Source organism: Lissotriton helveticus, chromosome 12 (genome assembly GCF_964261635.1).
Source record: "Lissotriton helveticus chromosome 12, aLisHel1.1, whole genome shotgun sequence".
NCBI lineage: Eukaryota > Metazoa > Chordata > Amphibia > Caudata > Salamandridae > Lissotriton > Lissotriton helveticus.
In genome coordinates this window covers 897,064,809-897,083,087 of record NC_136073.1, presented here as the reverse complement: position 1 = coordinate 897,083,087, position 18,279 = coordinate 897,064,809, and the positions used below count along the sequence as shown (strand labels likewise).

Genomic DNA, 18,279 nt, shown 5'->3' with positions numbered 1-18,279 from the left:
CACTCCTCCTTCCCTGGCCTCTTACACTCAGTGAGGCTGCCTCACTCCTCCTTCCCTGGCCTCTTACACTCAGTGAGTCTGCCTCACTCCTCCTTCCCTGGCCTCTTACACTCAGTGAGTCTGCCTCACTCCTCCTTCCCTGGCCTCTTACACTCAGTGAGTCTGCCTCACTCCTCCTTCCCTGGCCTCTTACACTCAGTGAGTCTGCCTCACTCCTCCTTCCCTGGACTCTTAAACTCAGTGAGTCTGCCTCACTCCTCCTTCCCTGGCCTCTTACACTCAGTGAGTCTGCCTCACTCCTCCATCCCTGGCCTCTTACACTCAGTGAGTCTGCCTCACTCCTCCTTCCCTGGCCTCTTACACTCAGTGAGTCTGCCTCACTCCTCCTTCCCTGGCCTCTTACACTCAGTGAGTCTGGATCACTCCTCCTTCCCTGGCCTCTTACACTCAGTGTGTCTGCCTCACTCCTCCTTCCCTGGCCCCTTACACTCAGTGAGTCTGCCTCACTCCCCCTTCCCTGGCCTCTTACACTCAGTGAGTCTGCCTCACTCCTCCTTCCCTGGCCTCTTACACTCAGTGAGTCTGCCTCACTCCTCCTTCCCTGGCCTCTTACACTCAGTGAGGCTGCCTCACTCCTCCTTCCCTGGCCTCTTACACTCAGTGAGTCTGCCTCACTCCTCCTTCCCTGGCCTCTTACACTCAGTGAGTCTGCCTCACTCCTCCTTCCCTGGCCTCTTACACTCAGTGAGTCTGCCTCACTCCTCCTTCCCTGGCCTCTTACACTCAGTGAGTCTGCCTCACTCCTCCTTCCCTGGACTCTTAAACTCAGTGAGTCTGCCTCACTCCTCCTTCCCTGGCCTCTTACACTCAGTGAGTCTGCCTCACTCCTCCATCCCTGGCCTCTTACACTCAGTGAGTCTGCCTCACTCCTCCTTCCCTGGCCTCTTACACTCAGTGAGTCTGCCTCACTCCTCCTTCCCTGGCCTCTTACACTCAGTGAGTCTGCCTCACTCCTCCTTCCCTGGCCTCTTACACTCAGTGAGTCTGCCTCACTCCTCCTTCCCTGGCCTCTTACACTCGGTGAGTCTGCCTCACTCCTCCTTCCCTAGCCTCTTACACTCAGTGAGTCTGCCTCACTCTTACTTCCCTGGCCTCCTACCCTCAGTGAGTCTGCCTCACTCTTACTTCCCTGGCCTCTTACACTCAGTGAGTCTGCCTCACTCCTCCTTCCCTGGACTCTTAAACTCAGTGAGTCTGCCTCACTCCTCCTTCCCTGGCCTCTTACACTCAGTGAGTCTGCCTCACTCCTCCATCCCTGGCCTCTTACACTCAGTGAGTCTGCCTCACTCCTCCTTCCCTGGCCTCTTACACTCAGTGAGTCTGCCTCACTCCTCCTTCCCTGGCCTCTTACACTCAGTGAGTCTGGATCACTCCTCCTTCCCTGGCCTCTTACACTCAGTGTGTCTGCCTCACTCCTCCTTCCCTGGCCTCTTACACTCAGTGAGTCTGCCTCACTCCTTCTACCCTGGCCTCTTACACTCAATGAGTCTGCCTCACTCCCCCTTCCCTGGCCTCTTACACTCAGTGAGTCTGCCTCACTCCCCCTTCCCTGGCCTCTTACACTCAGTGAGTCTGCCTCACTCCTCCTTCCCTGGCCTCTTACACTCAGTGAGTCTGCCTCACTCCTCCTTCCCTGACCTCTTACACTCAGTGAGTCTGCCTCACTCCTCCTTCCCTGGCCTCTTACACTCAGTGAGTCTGGATCACTCCTCCTTCCCTGGCCTCTTACACTCAGTGTGTCTGCCTCACTCCTCCTTCCCTGGCCTCTTACACTCAGTGAGTCTGCCTCACTCCCCCTTCCCTGGCCTCTTACACTCAGTGAGTCTGCCTCACTCCTCCTTCCCTGGCCTCTTACACTCAGTGAGTCTGCCTCACTCCTCCTTCCCTGGCCTCTTACACTCAGTGAGGCTGCCTCACTCCTCCTTCCCTGGCCTCTTACACTCAGTGAGTCTGCCTCACTCCTCCTTCCCTGGCCTCTTACACTCAGTGAGTCTGGATCACTCCTCCTTCCCTGGCCTCTTACACTCAGTGTGTCTGCCTCACTCCTCCTTCCCTGGCCTCTTACACTCAGTGAGTCTGCCTCACTCCTCCTTCCCTGGCCTCTTACACTCAGTGAGTCTGCCTCACTCCTCCTTCCCTGGACTCTTAAACTCAGTGAGTCTGCCTCACTCCTCCTTCCCTGGCCTCTTACACTCAGTGAGTCTGCCTCACTCCTCCATCCCTGGCCTCTTACACTCAGTGAGTCTGCCTCACTCCTCCTTCCCTGGCCTCTTACACTCAGTGAGTCTGCCTCACTCCTCCTTCCCTGGCCTCTTACACTCAGTGAGTCTGCCTCACTCCTCCTTCCCTGGCCTCTTACACTCAGTGAGTCTGCCTCACTCCTCCTTCCCTGGCCTCTTACACTCGGTGAGTCTGCCTCACTCCTCCTTCCCTAGCCTCTTACACTCAGTGAGTCTGCCTCACTCTTACTTCCCTGGCCTCCTACCCTCAGTGAGTCTGCCTCACTCTTACTTCCCTGGCCTCTTACACTCAGTGAGTCTGCCTCACTCCTCCTTCCCTGGACTCTTAAACTCAGTGAGTCTGCCTCACTCCTCCTTCCCTGGCCTCTTACACTCAGTGAGTCTGCCTCACTCCTCCATCCCTGGCCTCTTACACTCAGTGAGTCTGCCTCACTCCTCCTTCCCTGGCCTCTTACACTCAGTGAGTCTGCCTCACTCCTCCTTCCCTGGCCTCTTACACTCAGTGAGTCTGGATCACTCCTCCTTCCCTGGCCTCTTACACTCAGTGTGTCTGCCTCACTCCTCCTTCCCTGGCCTCTTACACTCAGTGAGTCTGCCTCACTCCTTCTACCCTGGCCTCTTACACTCAATGAGTCTGCCTCACTCCCCCTTCCCTGGCCTCTTACACTCAGTGAGTCTGCCTCACTCCCCCTTCCCTGGCCTCTTACACTCAGTGAGTCTGCCTCACTCCTCCTTCCCTGGCCTCTTACACTCAGTGAGTCTGCCTCACTCCTCCTTCCCTGGCCTCTTACACTCAGTGAGTCTGCCTCACTCCTCCTTCCCTGGCCTCTTACACTCAGTGAGTCTGCCTCACTCCTCCTTCCCTGGCCTCTTACACTCAGTGAGTCTGCCTCACTCTTACTTCCCTGGCCTCCTACCCTCAGTGAGTCTGCCTCACTCTTACTTCCCTGGCCTCTTACACTCAGTGAGTCTGCCTCACTCCTCCTTCCCTGGCCTCTTACACTCAGTGAGTCTGCCTCACTCCTCCTTCCCTGGCCTCTTACACTCAGTGAGTCTGCCTCACTCTTACTTCCCTGGCCTCCTACCCTCAGTGAGTCTGCCTCACTCTTACTTCCCTGGCCTCTTACACTCAGTGAGTCTGCCTCACTCCTCCTTCCCTGGACTCTTAAACTCAGTGAGTCTGCCTCACTCCTCCTTCCCTGGCCTCTTACACTCAGTGAGTCTGCCTCACTCCTCCTTCCCTGGCCTCTTACACTCAGTGAGTCTGCCTCACTCCTCCTTCCCTGGCCTCTTACACTCAGTGAGTCTGGATCACTCCTCCTTCCCTGGCCTCTTACACTCAGTGTGTCTGCCTCACTCCTCCTTCCCTGGCCTCTTACACTCAGTAAGTCTGCCTCACTCCCCCTTCCCTGGCCTCTTACACTCAGTGAGTCTGCCTCACTCCTCCTTCCCTGGCCTCTTACACTCAGTGAGTCTGCCTCACTCCTCCTTCCCTGGCCTCTTACACTCAGTGAGTCTGCCTCACTCCTCCTTCCCTGGCCTCTTACACTCAGTGAGTCTGCCTCACTCCTCCTTCCCTGGCCTCTTACACTCAGTGAGTCTGCCTCACTCCTCCTTCCCTAGCCTCTTACACTCAGTGAGTCTGCCTCACTCTTACTTCCCTGGCCTCCTACCCTCAGTGAGTCTGCCTCACTCTTACTTCCCTGGCCTCTTACACTCAGTGAGTCTGCCTCACTCCTCCTTCCCTGGACTCTTAAACTCAGTGAGTCTGCCTCACTCCTCCTTCCCTGGCCTCTTACACTCAGTGAGTCTGCCTCACTCCTCCTTCCCTGGACTCTTAAACTCAGTGAGTCTGCCTCACTCCTCCATCCCTGGCCTCTTACACTCAGTGAGTCTGCCTCACTCCTCCTTCCCAGGCCTCTTACACTCAGTGAGTCTGCCTCACTCCTCCTTCCCTGGCCTCTTACACTCAGTGAGTCTGGATCACTCCTCCTTCCCTGGCCTCTTACACTCAGTGTGTCTGCCTCACTCCTCCTTCCCTGGCCTCTTACACTCAGTGAGTCTGCCTCACTCCCCCTTCCCTGGCCTCTTACACTCAGTGAGTCTGCCTCACTCCTCCTTCCCTGGCCTCTTACACTCAGTGAGTCTGCCTCACTCCTCCTTCCCTGGCCTCTTACACTCAGTGAGTCTGCCTCACTCCTCCTTCCCTGGCCTCTTACACTCAGTGAGTCTGCCTCACTCCTCCTTCCCTGGCCTCTTACACTCGGTGAGTCTGCCTCACTCCTCCTTCCCTAGCCTCTTACACTCAGTGAGTCTGCCTCACTCTTACTTCCCTGGCCTCCTACCCTCAGTGAGTCTGCCTCACTCTTACTTCCCTGGCCTCTTACACTCAGTGAGTCTGCCTCACTCCTCCTTCCCTGGACTCTTAAACTCAGTGAGTCTGCCTCACTCCTCCTTCCCTGGCCTCTTACACTCAGTGAGTCTGCCTCACTCCTCCATCCCTGGCCTCTTACACTCAGTGAGTCTGCCTCACTCCTCCTTCCCTGGCCTCTTACACTCAGTGAGTCTGCCTCACTCCTCCTTCCCTGGCCTCTTACACTCAGTGAGTCTGGATCACTCCTCCTTCCCTGGCCTCTTACACTCAGTGTGTCTGCCTCACTCCTCCTTCCCTGGCCTCTTACACTCAGTGAGTCTGCCTCACTCCTTCTACCCTGGCCTCTTACACTCAGTGAGTCTGCCTCACTCCTCCTTCCCTGGCCTCTTACACTCAGTGTGTCTGCCTCACTCCTCCTTCCCTGGCCCCTTACACTCAGTGAGTCTGCCTCACTCCCCCTTCCCTGGCCTCTTACACTCAGTGAGTCTGCCTCACTCCTCCTTCCCTGGCCTCTTACACTCAGTGAGTCTGCCTCACTCCTCCTTCCCTGGCCTCTTACACTCAGTGAGGCTGCCTCACTCCTCCTTCCCTGGCCTCTTACACTCAGTGAGTCTGCCTCACTCCTCCTTCCCTGGCCTCTTACACTCAGTGAGTCTGCCTCACTCCTCCTTCCCTGGCCTCTTACACTCAGTGAGTCTGCCTCACTCCTCCTTCCCTGGCCTCTTACACTCAGTGAGTCTGCCTCACTCCTCCTTCCCTGGACTCTTAAACTCAGTGAGTCTGCCTCACTCCTCCTTCCCTGGCCTCTTACACTCAGTGAGTCTGCCTCACTCCTCCATCCCTGGCCTCTTACACTCAGTGAGTCTGCCTCACTCCTCCTTCCCTGGCCTCTTACACTCAGTGAGTCTGCCTCACTCCTCCTTCCCTGGCCTCTTACACTCAGTGAGTCTGCCTCACTCCTCCTTCCCTGGCCTCTTACACTCAGTGAGTCTGCCTCACTCCTCCTTCCCTGGCCTCTTACACTCGGTGAGTCTGCCTCACTCCTCCTTCCCTAGCCTCTTACACTCAGTGAGTCTGCCTCACTCTTACTTCCCTGGCCTCCTACCCTCAGTGAGTCTGCCTCACTCTTACTTCCCTGGCCTCTTACACTCAGTGAGTCTGCCTCACTCCTCCTTCCCTGGACTCTTAAACTCAGTGAGTCTGCCTCACTCCTCCTTCCCTGGCCTCTTACACTCAGTGAGTCTGCCTCACTCCTCCATCCCTGGCCTCTTACACTCAGTGAGTCTGCCTCACTCCTCCTTCCCTGGCCTCTTACACTCAGTGAGTCTGCCTCACTCCTCCTTCCCTGGCCTCTTACACTCAGTGAGTCTGGATCACTCCTCCTTCCCTGGCCTCTTACACTCAGTGTGTCTGCCTCACTCCTCCTTCCCTGGCCTCTTACACTCAGTGAGTCTGCCTCACTCCTTCTACCCTGGCCTCTTACACTCAATGAGTCTGCCTCACTCCCCCTTCCCTGGCCTCTTACACTCAGTGAGTCTGCCTCACTCCCCCTTCCCTGGCCTCTTACACTCAGTGAGTCTGCCTCACTCCTCCTTCCCTGGCCTCTTACACTCAGTGAGTCTGCCTCACTCCTCCTTCCCTGACCTCTTACACTCAGTGAGTCTGCCTCACTCCTCCTTCCCTGGCCTCTTACACTCAGTGAGTCTGGATCACTCCTCCTTCCCTGGCCTCTTACACTCAGTGTGTCTGCCTCACTCCTCCTTCCCTGGCCTCTTACACTCAGTGAGTCTGCCTCACTCCCCCTTCCCTGGCCTCTTACACTCAGTGAGTCTGCCTCACTCCTCCTTCCCTGGCCTCTTACACTCAGTGAGTCTGCCTCACTCCTCCTTCCCTGGCCTCTTACACTCAGTGAGGCTGCCTCACTCCTCCTTCCCTGGCCTCTTACACTCAGTGAGTCTGCCTCACTCCTCCTTCCCTGGCCTCTTACACTCAGTGAGTCTGGATCACTCCTCCTTCCCTGGCCTCTTACACTCAGTGTGTCTGCCTCACTCCTCCTTCCCTGGCCTCTTACACTCAGTGAGTCTGCCTCACTCCTCCTTCCCTGGCCTCTTACACTCAGTGAGTCTGCCTCACTCCTCCTTCCCTGGACTCTTAAACTCAGTGAGTCTGCCTCACTCCTCCTTCCCTGGCCTCTTACACTCAGTGAGTCTGCCTCACTCCTCCATCCCTGGCCTCTTACACTCAGTGAGTCTGCCTCACTCCTCCTTCCCTGGCCTCTTACACTCAGTGAGTCTGCCTCACTCCTCCTTCCCTGGCCTCTTACACTCAGTGAGTCTGCCTCACTCCTCCTTCCCTGGCCTCTTACACTCAGTGAGTCTGCCTCACTCCTCCTTCCCTGGCCTCTTACACTCGGTGAGTCTGCCTCACTCCTCCTTCCCTAGCCTCTTACACTCAGTGAGTCTGCCTCACTCTTACTTCCCTGGCCTCCTACCCTCAGTGAGTCTGCCTCACTCTTACTTCCCTGGCCTCTTACACTCAGTGAGTCTGCCTCACTCCTCCTTCCCTGGACTCTTAAACTCAGTGAGTCTGCCTCACTCCTCCTTCCCTGGCCTCTTACACTCAGTGAGTCTGCCTCACTCCTCCATCCCTGGCCTCTTACACTCAGTGAGTCTGCCTCACTCCTCCTTCCCTGGCCTCTTACACTCAGTGAGTCTGCCTCACTCCTCCTTCCCTGGCCTCTTACACTCAGTGAGTCTGGATCACTCCTCCTTCCCTGGCCTCTTACACTCAGTGTGTCTGCCTCACTCCTCCTTCCCTGGCCTCTTACACTCAGTGAGTCTGCCTCACTCCTTCTACCCTGGCCTCTTACACTCAATGAGTCTGCCTCACTCCCCCTTCCCTGGCCTCTTACACTCAGTGAGTCTGCCTCACTCCCCCTTCCCTGGCCTCTTACACTCAGTGAGTCTGCCTCACTCCTCCTTCCCTGGCCTCTTACACTCAGTGAGTCTGCCTCACTCCTCCTTCCCTGGCCTCTTACACTCAGTGAGTCTGCCTCACTCCTCCTTCCCTGGCCTCTTACACTCAGTGAGTCTGCCTCACTCCTCCTTCCCTGGCCTCTTACACTCAGTGAGTCTGGATCACTCCTCCTTCCCTGGCCTCTTACACTCAGTGTGTCTGCCTCACTCCTCCTTCCCTGGCCTCTTACACTCAGTGAGTCTGCCTCACTCCCCCTTCCCTGGCCTCTTACACTCAGTGAGTCTGCCTCACTCCTCCTTCCCTGGCCTCTTACACTCAGTGAGTCTGCCTCACTCCTCCTTCCCTGGCCTCTTACACTCAGTGAGGCTGCCTCACCCCTCCTTCCCTGGCCTCTTACACTCAGTGAGTCTGCCTCACTCCTCCTTCCCTGGCCTCTTACACTCAGTGAGTCTGGATCACTCCTCCTTCCCTGGCCTCTTACACTCAGTGTGTCTGCCTCACTCCTCCTTCCCTGGCCTCTTACACTCAGTGAGTCTGCCTCACTCCCCCTTCCCTGGCCTCTTACACTCAGTGAGTCTGCCTCACTCCTCCTTCCCTGGCCTCTTACACTCAGTGAGTCTGCCTCACTCCTCCTTCCCTGGCCTCTTACACTCGGTGAGTCTGCCTCACTCCTCCTTCCCTGGCCTCTTACACTCAGTGAGTCTGCCTCACTCCTCCTTCCCTGGCCTCTTACACTCAGTGAGTCTGCCTCACTCCTCCTTCCCTGGCCTCTTACACTCAGTGAGTCTGCCTCACTCCTCCTTCCCTGGCCTCTTACACTCAGTGAGTCTGCCTCACTCCTCCTTCCCTGGCCTCTTACACTCAGTGAGTCTGCCTCACTCTTACTTCCCTGGCCTCCTACCCTCAGTGAGTCTGCCTCACTCTTACTTCCCTGGCCTCTTACACTCAGTGAGTCTGCCTCACTCCTCCTTCCCCGGCCTCTTACACTCAGTGAGTCTGCCTCACTCCTCCTTCCCTGGCCTCTTACACTCAGTGAGTATGCCTCACTCCTCCTTCCCTGGCCTCTTACACTCAGTGTGTCTGCCTCACTCTTACTTCCCTGGCCTCTTACACTCAGTGAGTCTGCCTCACTCCCCCTTCCCTGGCCTCTTACACTCAGTGAGTCTGCCTCACTCCTCCTTCCCTGGACTCTTACACTCAGTGAGTCTGCCTCACTCCCCCTTCCCTGGCCTCTTACACTCAGTGAGTCTGCCTCACTCCTCCTTCCCTGGCCTCTTACACTCAGTGAGTCTGCCTCACTCCTCCTTCCCTGGCCTCTTACACTCAGTGAGTCTGCCTCACTCCTCCATCCCTGGCCTCTTACACTCAGTGAGTCTGCCTCACTCCTCCTTCCCTGGCCTCTTACACTCAGTGTGTCTGCCTCACTCCTCCTTCCCTAGCCTCTTACACTCAGTGAGTCTGCCTCACTCCTCCTTCCCTGGCCTCTTACACTCAGTGAGTCTGCCTCACTCCTCCTTCCCTGGCCTCTTACACTCAGTGAGTCTGCCTCACTCCTCCTTCCCTGGCCTCTTACACTCAGTGAGTCTGCCTCACTCCTCCTTCCCTAGCCTCTTACACTCAGTGAGTCTGCCTCACTCCTCCTTCCCTGGCCTCCTACCCTCAGTGAGTCTGCCTCACTCTTACTTCCCTGGCCTCCTACCCTCAGTGAGTCTGCCTCACTCCTCCTTCCCTGGCCTCTTACACTCAGTGAGTCTGCCTCACTCCTCCTTCCCTGGACTCTTAAACTCAGTGAGTCTGCCTCACTCCTCCTTCCCTGGCCTCTTACACTCAGTGAGTCTGCCTCACTCCTCCTTCCCTGGCCTCTTACACTCAGTGAGTCTGCCTCACTCCTCCTTCCCTGGCCTCTTACACTCAGTGAGTCTGCCTCACTCCTCCTTCCCTGGCCTCTTACACTCAGTGAGTCTGCCTCACTCCTCCTTCCCTGGCCTCTTACACTCAGTGAGTCTGCCTCACTCTTACTTCCCTGGCCTCCTACACTCAGTGAGTCTGCCTCACTCCTCCTTCCCTGGCCTCTTACACTCAGTGAGTCTGCCTCACTCCTTCTTCCCTGGCCTTTTACACTCAGTGAGTCTGCCTCACTCCTCCTTCCCTGGCCTCCTACACTCAGTGAGTCTGCCTCACTCCTCCATCCCTGGGCTCTTACACTCAGTGGAGGCTCAGGCATTCTAGCTTCAGTGGTCCAAATCTCACTTGAGGTGAAGGATGCTTCTAATGTAAGTGCTCTTTACTCAGTTCTGGCCATAATTGCAAGCTGTTATCCTAGTGCTGAAGGATTAAATTGGATTCCAGCTGAATCCATGAAAATCCCTTGTAAAATGGTGAATTACTGGGAGAATGGCTGATTCCCTTGGTAATTCCTCATTCCCCCATGGACGTTTACCCAGACATACCTGCTGCTTTCAGCTGCTGATATCTCTGAGGGCTTTTAAACAATTCTGATCGATTCCTGTAGGGTCCAGTCACTATTGTTCCCGGCCACATTGGAACTGAGAGGGGCCGCGTAGTGAGGCCCCATCTGTCGTAGGCAGATCAGGGCCGCGGGAAGCGATGGACATTGAATGTATGACGTTACAACGCATACATTTACAAGGCATGCCATTACAACGCAGTTTTTACATCGCACCATCCTTAACAACGCATTCTTTTACATTGCATGCCACTACATTGGATTTTCAGAAACTACCTTTACAACGCATTCCATTACGTCTCATTATACCTCTACAACGCATACCATTACATTGCATTTCAGGTAAGTGTTGGATAGTGTAGGGGTACTATGCGTTGTAATGGTATGCACTGTAATGACATGCGTTGTAGTGACATGCAATGTAATGGCTGCGCTGTAATGACATGCTATGTAAAGGATGTTGCGATGTAATGACTGCGTTGTAAAGGTTGTTTCCCATGATCACTCATGGAATATTCAGAAACCTTCCAAGACTGAGTCTGAGGTTCCAATGGGGACCAACCATGAGGGACGAGCTGGTCAAGAGTACGCGGGTGGATCCATGGAGCGGAGACCCTGGTGGAGAGTTCTTAATTCTCAATCAGTCTGGAGCATTGTGGAGGACGAACAGCCCTCTCTCCACACAGTCAGGCTCTGGAGCGCTGCAGGAGGCCGGGCTTTAGTTCCAGCTGAAAGGATTGTGCATCCGCACTAACTACCTTTGTTGGAGTTGCATGGTAATTTACATGGCCGATTTCTGGAGGATCTACTAAATACGACGAAGAAGCCACCAGGGATGTTTCCTTCTTCATACTAAGTTCTTGGTGGAGGAAAATGCAGGGGTTCATCCTCCTGGGGTTGTAGCGCTTCCTTCATAAAGGAGGATTTTCCATGATCAATGAGCTGTAAAGGAGGCCTCTGGTCTCCTGGCAGAACTCTGGGCTGCAGCTTCAGTTCTTAGATTCATGTTTGTAGCAGAAACGCCGTCAACTCCTACACGGATGACACCCAACACATCTCCTCCCTGACGGACAAAGCAGACACCAGCAGAACCAAGTGCAGCAGCCGCATGACCCTGGTAGCAGACTGTATGCGAACAATGTCAAACATTCACCCCAGTACAGAGATCTGGGCTTAAATCCATAGTTTTTTTCCTCACCTAGTTTGGACCCAGTTTAACTAGGGCAAAACTAGTCCTGGGATACTTCTGGTCCAGTTCAGGGAGGACCTGGCCTGGCAGTTCAGGATGGACTGCAGTGTCACCATGGGGCACAGGGTCAAGACTGATTTGCATATGGCTGGGTCCAAACTAGGTGAGCAAAAAAACGATGGATTTAGGCCCAGATCCTTGTACTGGGGTGAATGTATGACAATGTTCTGCATTCTTTCCATCAACTGTGTTTTTGCGTTTGTCACCCCGAGTTAAATGGGTATGCTCAGAAGTGGGTCCCGTACTCACTACACCACTGGAGTCAAGTTATCCGGCTGATGGGGAGTGTTACCCTGAAACCGGTCCTAGGAAGACCTGGCTTGGCAGTTCAGGCTGGACTGTTCCCATGAGGCACAGGATCAGACTGATTTCATATGCTGGGTCCAAACTGAGGTGGCTTGGTGAGCAAAAAAACGATGGATTGGGGAATGTATGACGTTACAACGAATTCCGTTGCAACGCATGCCTCTACCACGCATGCGTTACAACGGAATTCGTTTACCACGCATAACCTTTACCTCGACTACTTGCGTGGTGACGTCATACGTCGTTAAGAGGAAATTGAATATTTTTTCCTATTTCTCTTAAACAACGCTGATTATGTGCAGATCCCGACGTGACTTCTGGTGAGTTTTTTATTTGGGGGGGAGACCCCCCCCAAGCCCCCCCTGTTTTATTTTTTACCTTTACCACATATGCCTTTACTACAAACCTCGTAGTAAAGGTATGCGTGGTAAAGGCTTTAGTGGTAACCATGCATGCGTTGTACTGCATGCGTGGTTAAAGATTTCGTGGAAACGGCTTCGTTGTAAAGGCCGTTTCTCGGATTGGGATGCGGCCCAAGTGTTTACCAGTGGATGAGATCAATTGAAGCATTCCAGCCACCACTGTTAAGTAAGCTGAAACACCAGGCATGGGGGATCAGCATCATCCCTTGGAAGCATTCAAACAGAAAAGATAAGGGCCCCTGTTATGACACAGGCTTCTTGCTGGTCCCAGTGAGGCACTGATGTGTACCCTGACCGCCTTGTTGTAACAGATACACTGTGCTACCCGAGGCATGTGCTGTATGTCTGCTAAATACAATGGATTTTCCTGCGTGATCTGTTTTCAAACTCTGTAGCTGTATCGTAACCCAGCCACGTCAGCCCCCTCGTTCTCCATCCTGTCACGAGGAGCTTAGAGACGAGGCCGAAGGGGCTGACTTGCGCCCTGGCAGTGTTCATGAAAATGGGAAACAACCTTTACTATGCAGTCATTACATCGCAACATCCTTTACAACGCATGTCACTACAACGCAGGCATTACAATGCATACCATTACAATGCATGACACTACATCGCATGTCACTACAACGCAGGCATTACAATGCATACCATTACAACGCATACCCTTACAACGCATAGTACCCCTACACTATCCCACACTTTCACTACTTTTTCACACCCTGGAATTAGAATAGTAATTTTTACCCCTACACTATCCAACACTTACCCTACTGTTGCACCCCCTGGAGTTAGAATTTTAATTTTTACACCTATACTATCCAATACTTACCTTAGAAGCAATGTAACGGTATGCGTTGTAATGGTGTGCATTGTAAAGGTAGTATGCGATGTAATGGAATGCGTTGTAGTGGATGTTGCGATGTAAAAACTGCATTGTAAGTGCATGCGTTGTAAATGTATGCGTTGTAACGTCATAGATTCCATGAAAACATATAGGCCGTGTTTTCATGAACACACCCCTTAAATAATTGTAGGGCTGTGCCCTGAAGCCCCTGGTGAGGAGCCACCACTTTAATGAACTAACCTCCTCTTCTACTTATATCTGTCCTATTGCAAGATAGCCCTACTCTGCTACAGGAAAGAAGACTGAGGTGAATGACAAGGAGTGGGCAGAGCTGCCCTGCCTCAAGCAACCTAGATCTGCAATGGGGCGACCTCGGAAGACATCGGATCTCTTGACCAATGTGGCCCTAGCCTCCTGCTGATGTGGGCTACCATGCCATGGAAGGCCACTCAGCTTTGTTTAATCTTCTGAAACAAACCCCTATTGGGAAACCAATAGAAATACTCCTGACTGAAACGAGAGAGCCCACCGATACTCAGAAGCCGACCACCATTTGGTGGATGGTCCACCAGGTAGTCGCGTCTGATGGCCCAACCGCCTTCAGAAAGAAACCTGTTGCTCTACTTCTAAATGGGGCGCGGATGCCACGAGGCTGGCACGCTGATCAAATGAATGTATGGATAGCACTCGTTTCTTCGCATGCGTTTACTACACATGCCATTACAACGAGGTCGTTAGAATGACCGCGTTGTTAGTTCGCATACCTTTACTACGCAATTTAGAACAACGAATTGCTGTAGGGGGCGCTGGATGTTGGAATAGTATAATTTACTATTCCAACTCCACTCTGTGCGGACACCAGGGAAGGTGTTGGATTTTAAATTCAACACCTTCTCCCTCCTAACGCAAGTCTTTGTTCCGACTCGCGTAGTAAAGTTATGCGAACTAATGCGGACGTTGTAACAACCACGTTGTAATAGCATGCGAAATATTGGATGCGAAATAAACGCTGTTTACCACTGGAGGGAGCTGCCGTTTGTACCCTCAGCACAGCGCGTACAAGAGTTCTTTCAGTGCATAACATTTACACTGCTGTCATTTCACTCTAGGTCACAGCTGCTCCTGCTGGACGAGAGGAGACAGAGGTTGGTACTCACAGTGCTGAGGAGCCAGGTGAGTGATGATGTGGTAGATCGTCAGCGGGTAGGTCAGGAGGGCCGCCATTGGTGAATCCAGGTCCAGCGCCCTCCATTGGTAGTACTCCTTCCAGGTCACTGGCAGGGTCAAAAGAAGCACAGGTGTTACGTCACGTTTATATGTGGACCTTTCTTGAGACTTTCCTACAGAGTAATGCACCTTGGACAAGGGGAGGACTGGGAAGGTATGTCATCCTCTGGGGTTGTGGCTGTATTTTTGTGCCTGTATAGGAGGGACGCAGTGACTGCAAACACTGGACAGGTCACTGTCTCCATGCATGTGGCTGGGGGATGGGAGGGGAGAGGCTAGGGGGCCCAAGATGGCTCATTGCATCTCTGCATATGACACCAAGGCAGGCTGTTTATGCTGCCCAGGATGGTTCACCCTCTCTCTCTGTAGAGGCTTGGGAGGTGGGGGGAGGAGGAAGGTATATCATACCACAGGAACTGACTCTCTCACTCATGTGCACTGCTTCTGTGCACATGAGTGAACGAGGATATAATGCCACTGTGTCTCACTGTATCTGTGTATGGGAAACAACCTTTACAACGCAACTTTTACAACGCACCACCATTACAACGCCGTCATTACAACGCAACATCCCTTACAACACATGCTATTACAACGCAACCATTATCACGCATGACACTACAACGCTTACAATTACAATTCATGTCATTACAACGCAATCATTACAACGCATACCATTACAACGCATACAATTACAACGCGTAGTACCCTTACACTATCCAACACTTACCCTACGGTTGCACCCCCTGGAGGGAGAATAGTAATTTTTACCCCTACACTATCCAATGCTTACCATACATGCAATGTAATAGTATGTGTTGTAATGGTATGCATTGTAAAGGTAGCATGCGTTGTAATGGAATGCATTGTAAAGGATGTTGTGTTGTAAAAAATGCGTTGTAATGTCATACATCCTCTGTGTATATAACTGAGAGGGATGGGCAGGATTTTTTAAATTATTTTTTATTTATTTATAGTGTTTTAAAAAGTAAGAATATAACCATCACTGTATCAGAGAGCTATACAACGAGGGAGTTGAAGAGGGTTGCAGTGCATTAAAACACCTGTCACATAAGATGCTCTGTACAAAGATTTCACAGAGCAAGGTGTAAAACAACAATTTAAAATATTATATAGAGTTCGGAGGGCAAGGTATAGAACAATAGGATACAGTATAAAATGCCTATTATGAAAAGGGTCTGTCGCATCGAGTGTCATGGGTTCAGAGGTCTTCGTATGACACTTGACCCGTACAGCATTAACTACTGTCTGGTAAGGACTGTACACTCTGATGATGGGTTTTGAAGCAAAAAGTTGATGTTAGAAAAAAATGTGGAAGGTGTTTATCCAAACACGTGAGAAAAGAAGACAGGGGAGATGGTTGTTAATGAAGGTTCCAACGATGAGGAGCCAGGACTACAAGCAACGAACATGTGACGTTACAACATATGCCATTACATCGCATGCCGCTGTAAGGCCAACTTTTGCATCGACTTTCAGTCGGGGCAGCGCTGGAAGTTGGAATAGATTAATTTTATATTCCAACTCCAGTGTGTGCAACAGTAGGGATGGTGTTGGAGTAAAGTAAAGGACTCTGACGAGGCGGATAGTTCTCTGCAGTGGATAAAAGATAAACCACGGTTTGCCCCACTCGTGCAAGATACCTTTTCGCGGTGTGACCTGTCCAACTCTTTCTTAACTATGATCAAATTTACCAAGATCTGGCCACATCAAACCAGACCATTGGGTGCCTGTAGCCTGCATATCCCTGTATTATCAATACATGGACCATGGAAACCCAGAATCCATTCCACTAGAGCGAAAGCAGCCGCAACGGCCTGGCTGAGAAGCATTCCTGCTCCCATCATATGTAAGGCAGCCTCTTGGAAATCAGTTCCAAGGCACTATCATCCTGATTATTCTTATATAAAAGCTCACTCTAGTGTTTTTTAAGATGCAGATTCCTCAAGTTGTAGAGTCTACGGAACGGCTCAGACCGACAAGTCCTTCAGGGCAGAATGGGTGAAATGCCCTTCCCATTGGTCCTGGTCGTCGAGGCAACAGAGCTTTGTGAACGTGTGCACTCATGCCCACGTCATGGCCTACCAGATGTCAAGGACAGGAGCTAAGCATGCCAGTGCAGTGGCGCAGCCGTAGCCCTGTTGGAAAGGGCCCTGAGTCCTTCTGAAGGCTGCTTCTTTGCCAGTGCTTAGCAGATTTTAACGCAGAGTTCAAAGTTCCGTAGACTCTACAACTTGAGGAATCTGCAGCTAGAAGTATCCATCAGATGAACAAGCTACTTACCTTCGGGAACGTTCTTTCTGGATGGTAATGTTTTAATGACTGAACATATCTGTTGGTTAAAGATATTTTGTGGACTAACCAGTCACCCAGATTGTTTACACTCTGCACTGGTGCATACTTCTAGCGGCAGTCGAAGCGAAGCGCAGAGCTGACATTGTTTCCGAGGACCATGAACTCTGTTTCAGAACTGTTCTGACCTGGGAAATTGTTCCTCAGTCAGAAGAGTATATAGCTGTGATCATTTGTGATCTTAAAGCAGTATTCTTGGCTGTTTATCCAACCTTGTACATCTTGGGCATCCAATGCCTTATGTCTTTCAGTTTTGCTTCAGTGACAGGGCACTGCTGATGTTTAACTTGAATTCTAGTTACGCAAATTGACATTAAAAAAATAAAATGACCTCCAGACATGCAGTCTATGGTTATGTTTTTCAGCACAAAGAGGTATATGATGTTAGAAATGCTCATTTCACTCATGTGGAAAATACTTCTGCCCAGATGGTTCACGATGGCCATGACGTGGCCAAACACTTTTCCCAGGCTGGCCTCGACACTACAGAGTGTGTGTGGGCAAGAGGTGGTGGTGTACTCAGCACCCCCTGAGCGAAGGATCTGGGCAGTCTAGCCAGCAGGTGTTTAAGTGGTCAAGGTGAGGTGACAGCTAAGGGCTAAGCACACCAGCAAAAGCAAGAAGGTGTGGCTAAACGAAGGGAGAGGCAATATTTAATCTGTTTCTTCTCTAAAGTAGTGTTTCACTCCTCTCCACTTCGCTCACTTCCACTCCAAAATGGTATCTCAGCTGTCGCCTGCCTAAAATTACCTCTGCAAAAATATAAGTCAATGGGGGAAAATACATACCCCTGGTTTTTATTTCAAAATCTCACACTTTCCAGCTGTACAATGTTGGCATGTATGCATCTACGACCTTCTCCCTGGCAGCGGTGGGTTCTTCCTACCCTGCAGCCTTCTGTCCAACCCCTTGCGGGTCTCTGCAAACCGCAGTGCCAGTGAGTTCAGGGCGAACCAGACCTTGTTCCTCGCAGGTTCTCCTGATATGGCTCCCATCCAGCACCAGTTTTCCAACCGGTGCAGGGGGAAGGCATCACTGGAAAACCAAGGCGAGGCAGAGGCGAGGAGGCTGGGCACTGGCATGCAACGGAGGAAGAGGAGGCTGAATAGTTCCCCACACCTCTACCGCAGGATAGGTCTTGCATCTTGGTACTTCAATTCAAGTTGTTTTTATATAGCGCATCAATCAATCAACCAATCAGTGGTTTATAGAGCCCACTACTCACCCGTGAGGGTCTCAAGGCGCATAGCTACCCGACCAAGCCTCCCGGCGCTTATTGCAACAACCTCTCCGGAATACCCACAGGACCTATATGGTTAGAGCCCCTGCTTCAGGAAAGTTGGGTTTTAAGAAATTTTCTGAAGCCGACTTCTGGCTGCTGACTTCTAAGGGATGCCGGGAAGGAGTTGGGAACAAGACTTGCACTTGTACCTTTGTTCTCTATTTCTGTCCCCATCTTTGCTTACCATGTGGTGCCTTGGTGCTGGCCATTTCTGCCGGGAAGCTGCCAAGCAGAATTTCCTCATCTTTCTTGAGAGGGTGGTAGGGGCCAGTCTTCTCTGCATGAAGATAAAAACAAGAGATTCAAGGCTCACATTAAGGCCATATGGCAGCTTGCTTTGACTGGCTCACAGGGTAGCAGAACTTCAAAGAGATTTAAGGTTGGTTTGTAATCCAGTTTTTGTCTAGCACCCCACGGGAAGGACTTCAAGTCCAGTTTCACATATAAAGACCTTTACTG

The 18,279-nt window shown here is 52.0% G+C and overlaps 1 protein-coding gene across 1 annotated transcript in view; it reads right to left on the bottom strand.

Moving 5' to 3' along the window:
* The window catches only part of ZMYND15 (zinc finger MYND-type containing 15), a 108,480-nt gene that overhangs the window by 68,699 nt on the left and 21,502 nt on the right, over positions 1-18,279 (bottom strand). Inside the window, exons 7-8 of the mRNA XM_078669537.1 lie at positions 18,005-18,097; positions 14,096-14,212 (exon numbers count right to left, since the gene is read on the bottom strand). Coding sequence (XP_078525663.1) covers positions 14,096-14,212; positions 18,005-18,097 — 210 coding nt within the window. The remainder of the gene's footprint in view (positions 1-14,095; positions 14,213-18,004; positions 18,098-18,279) is intronic.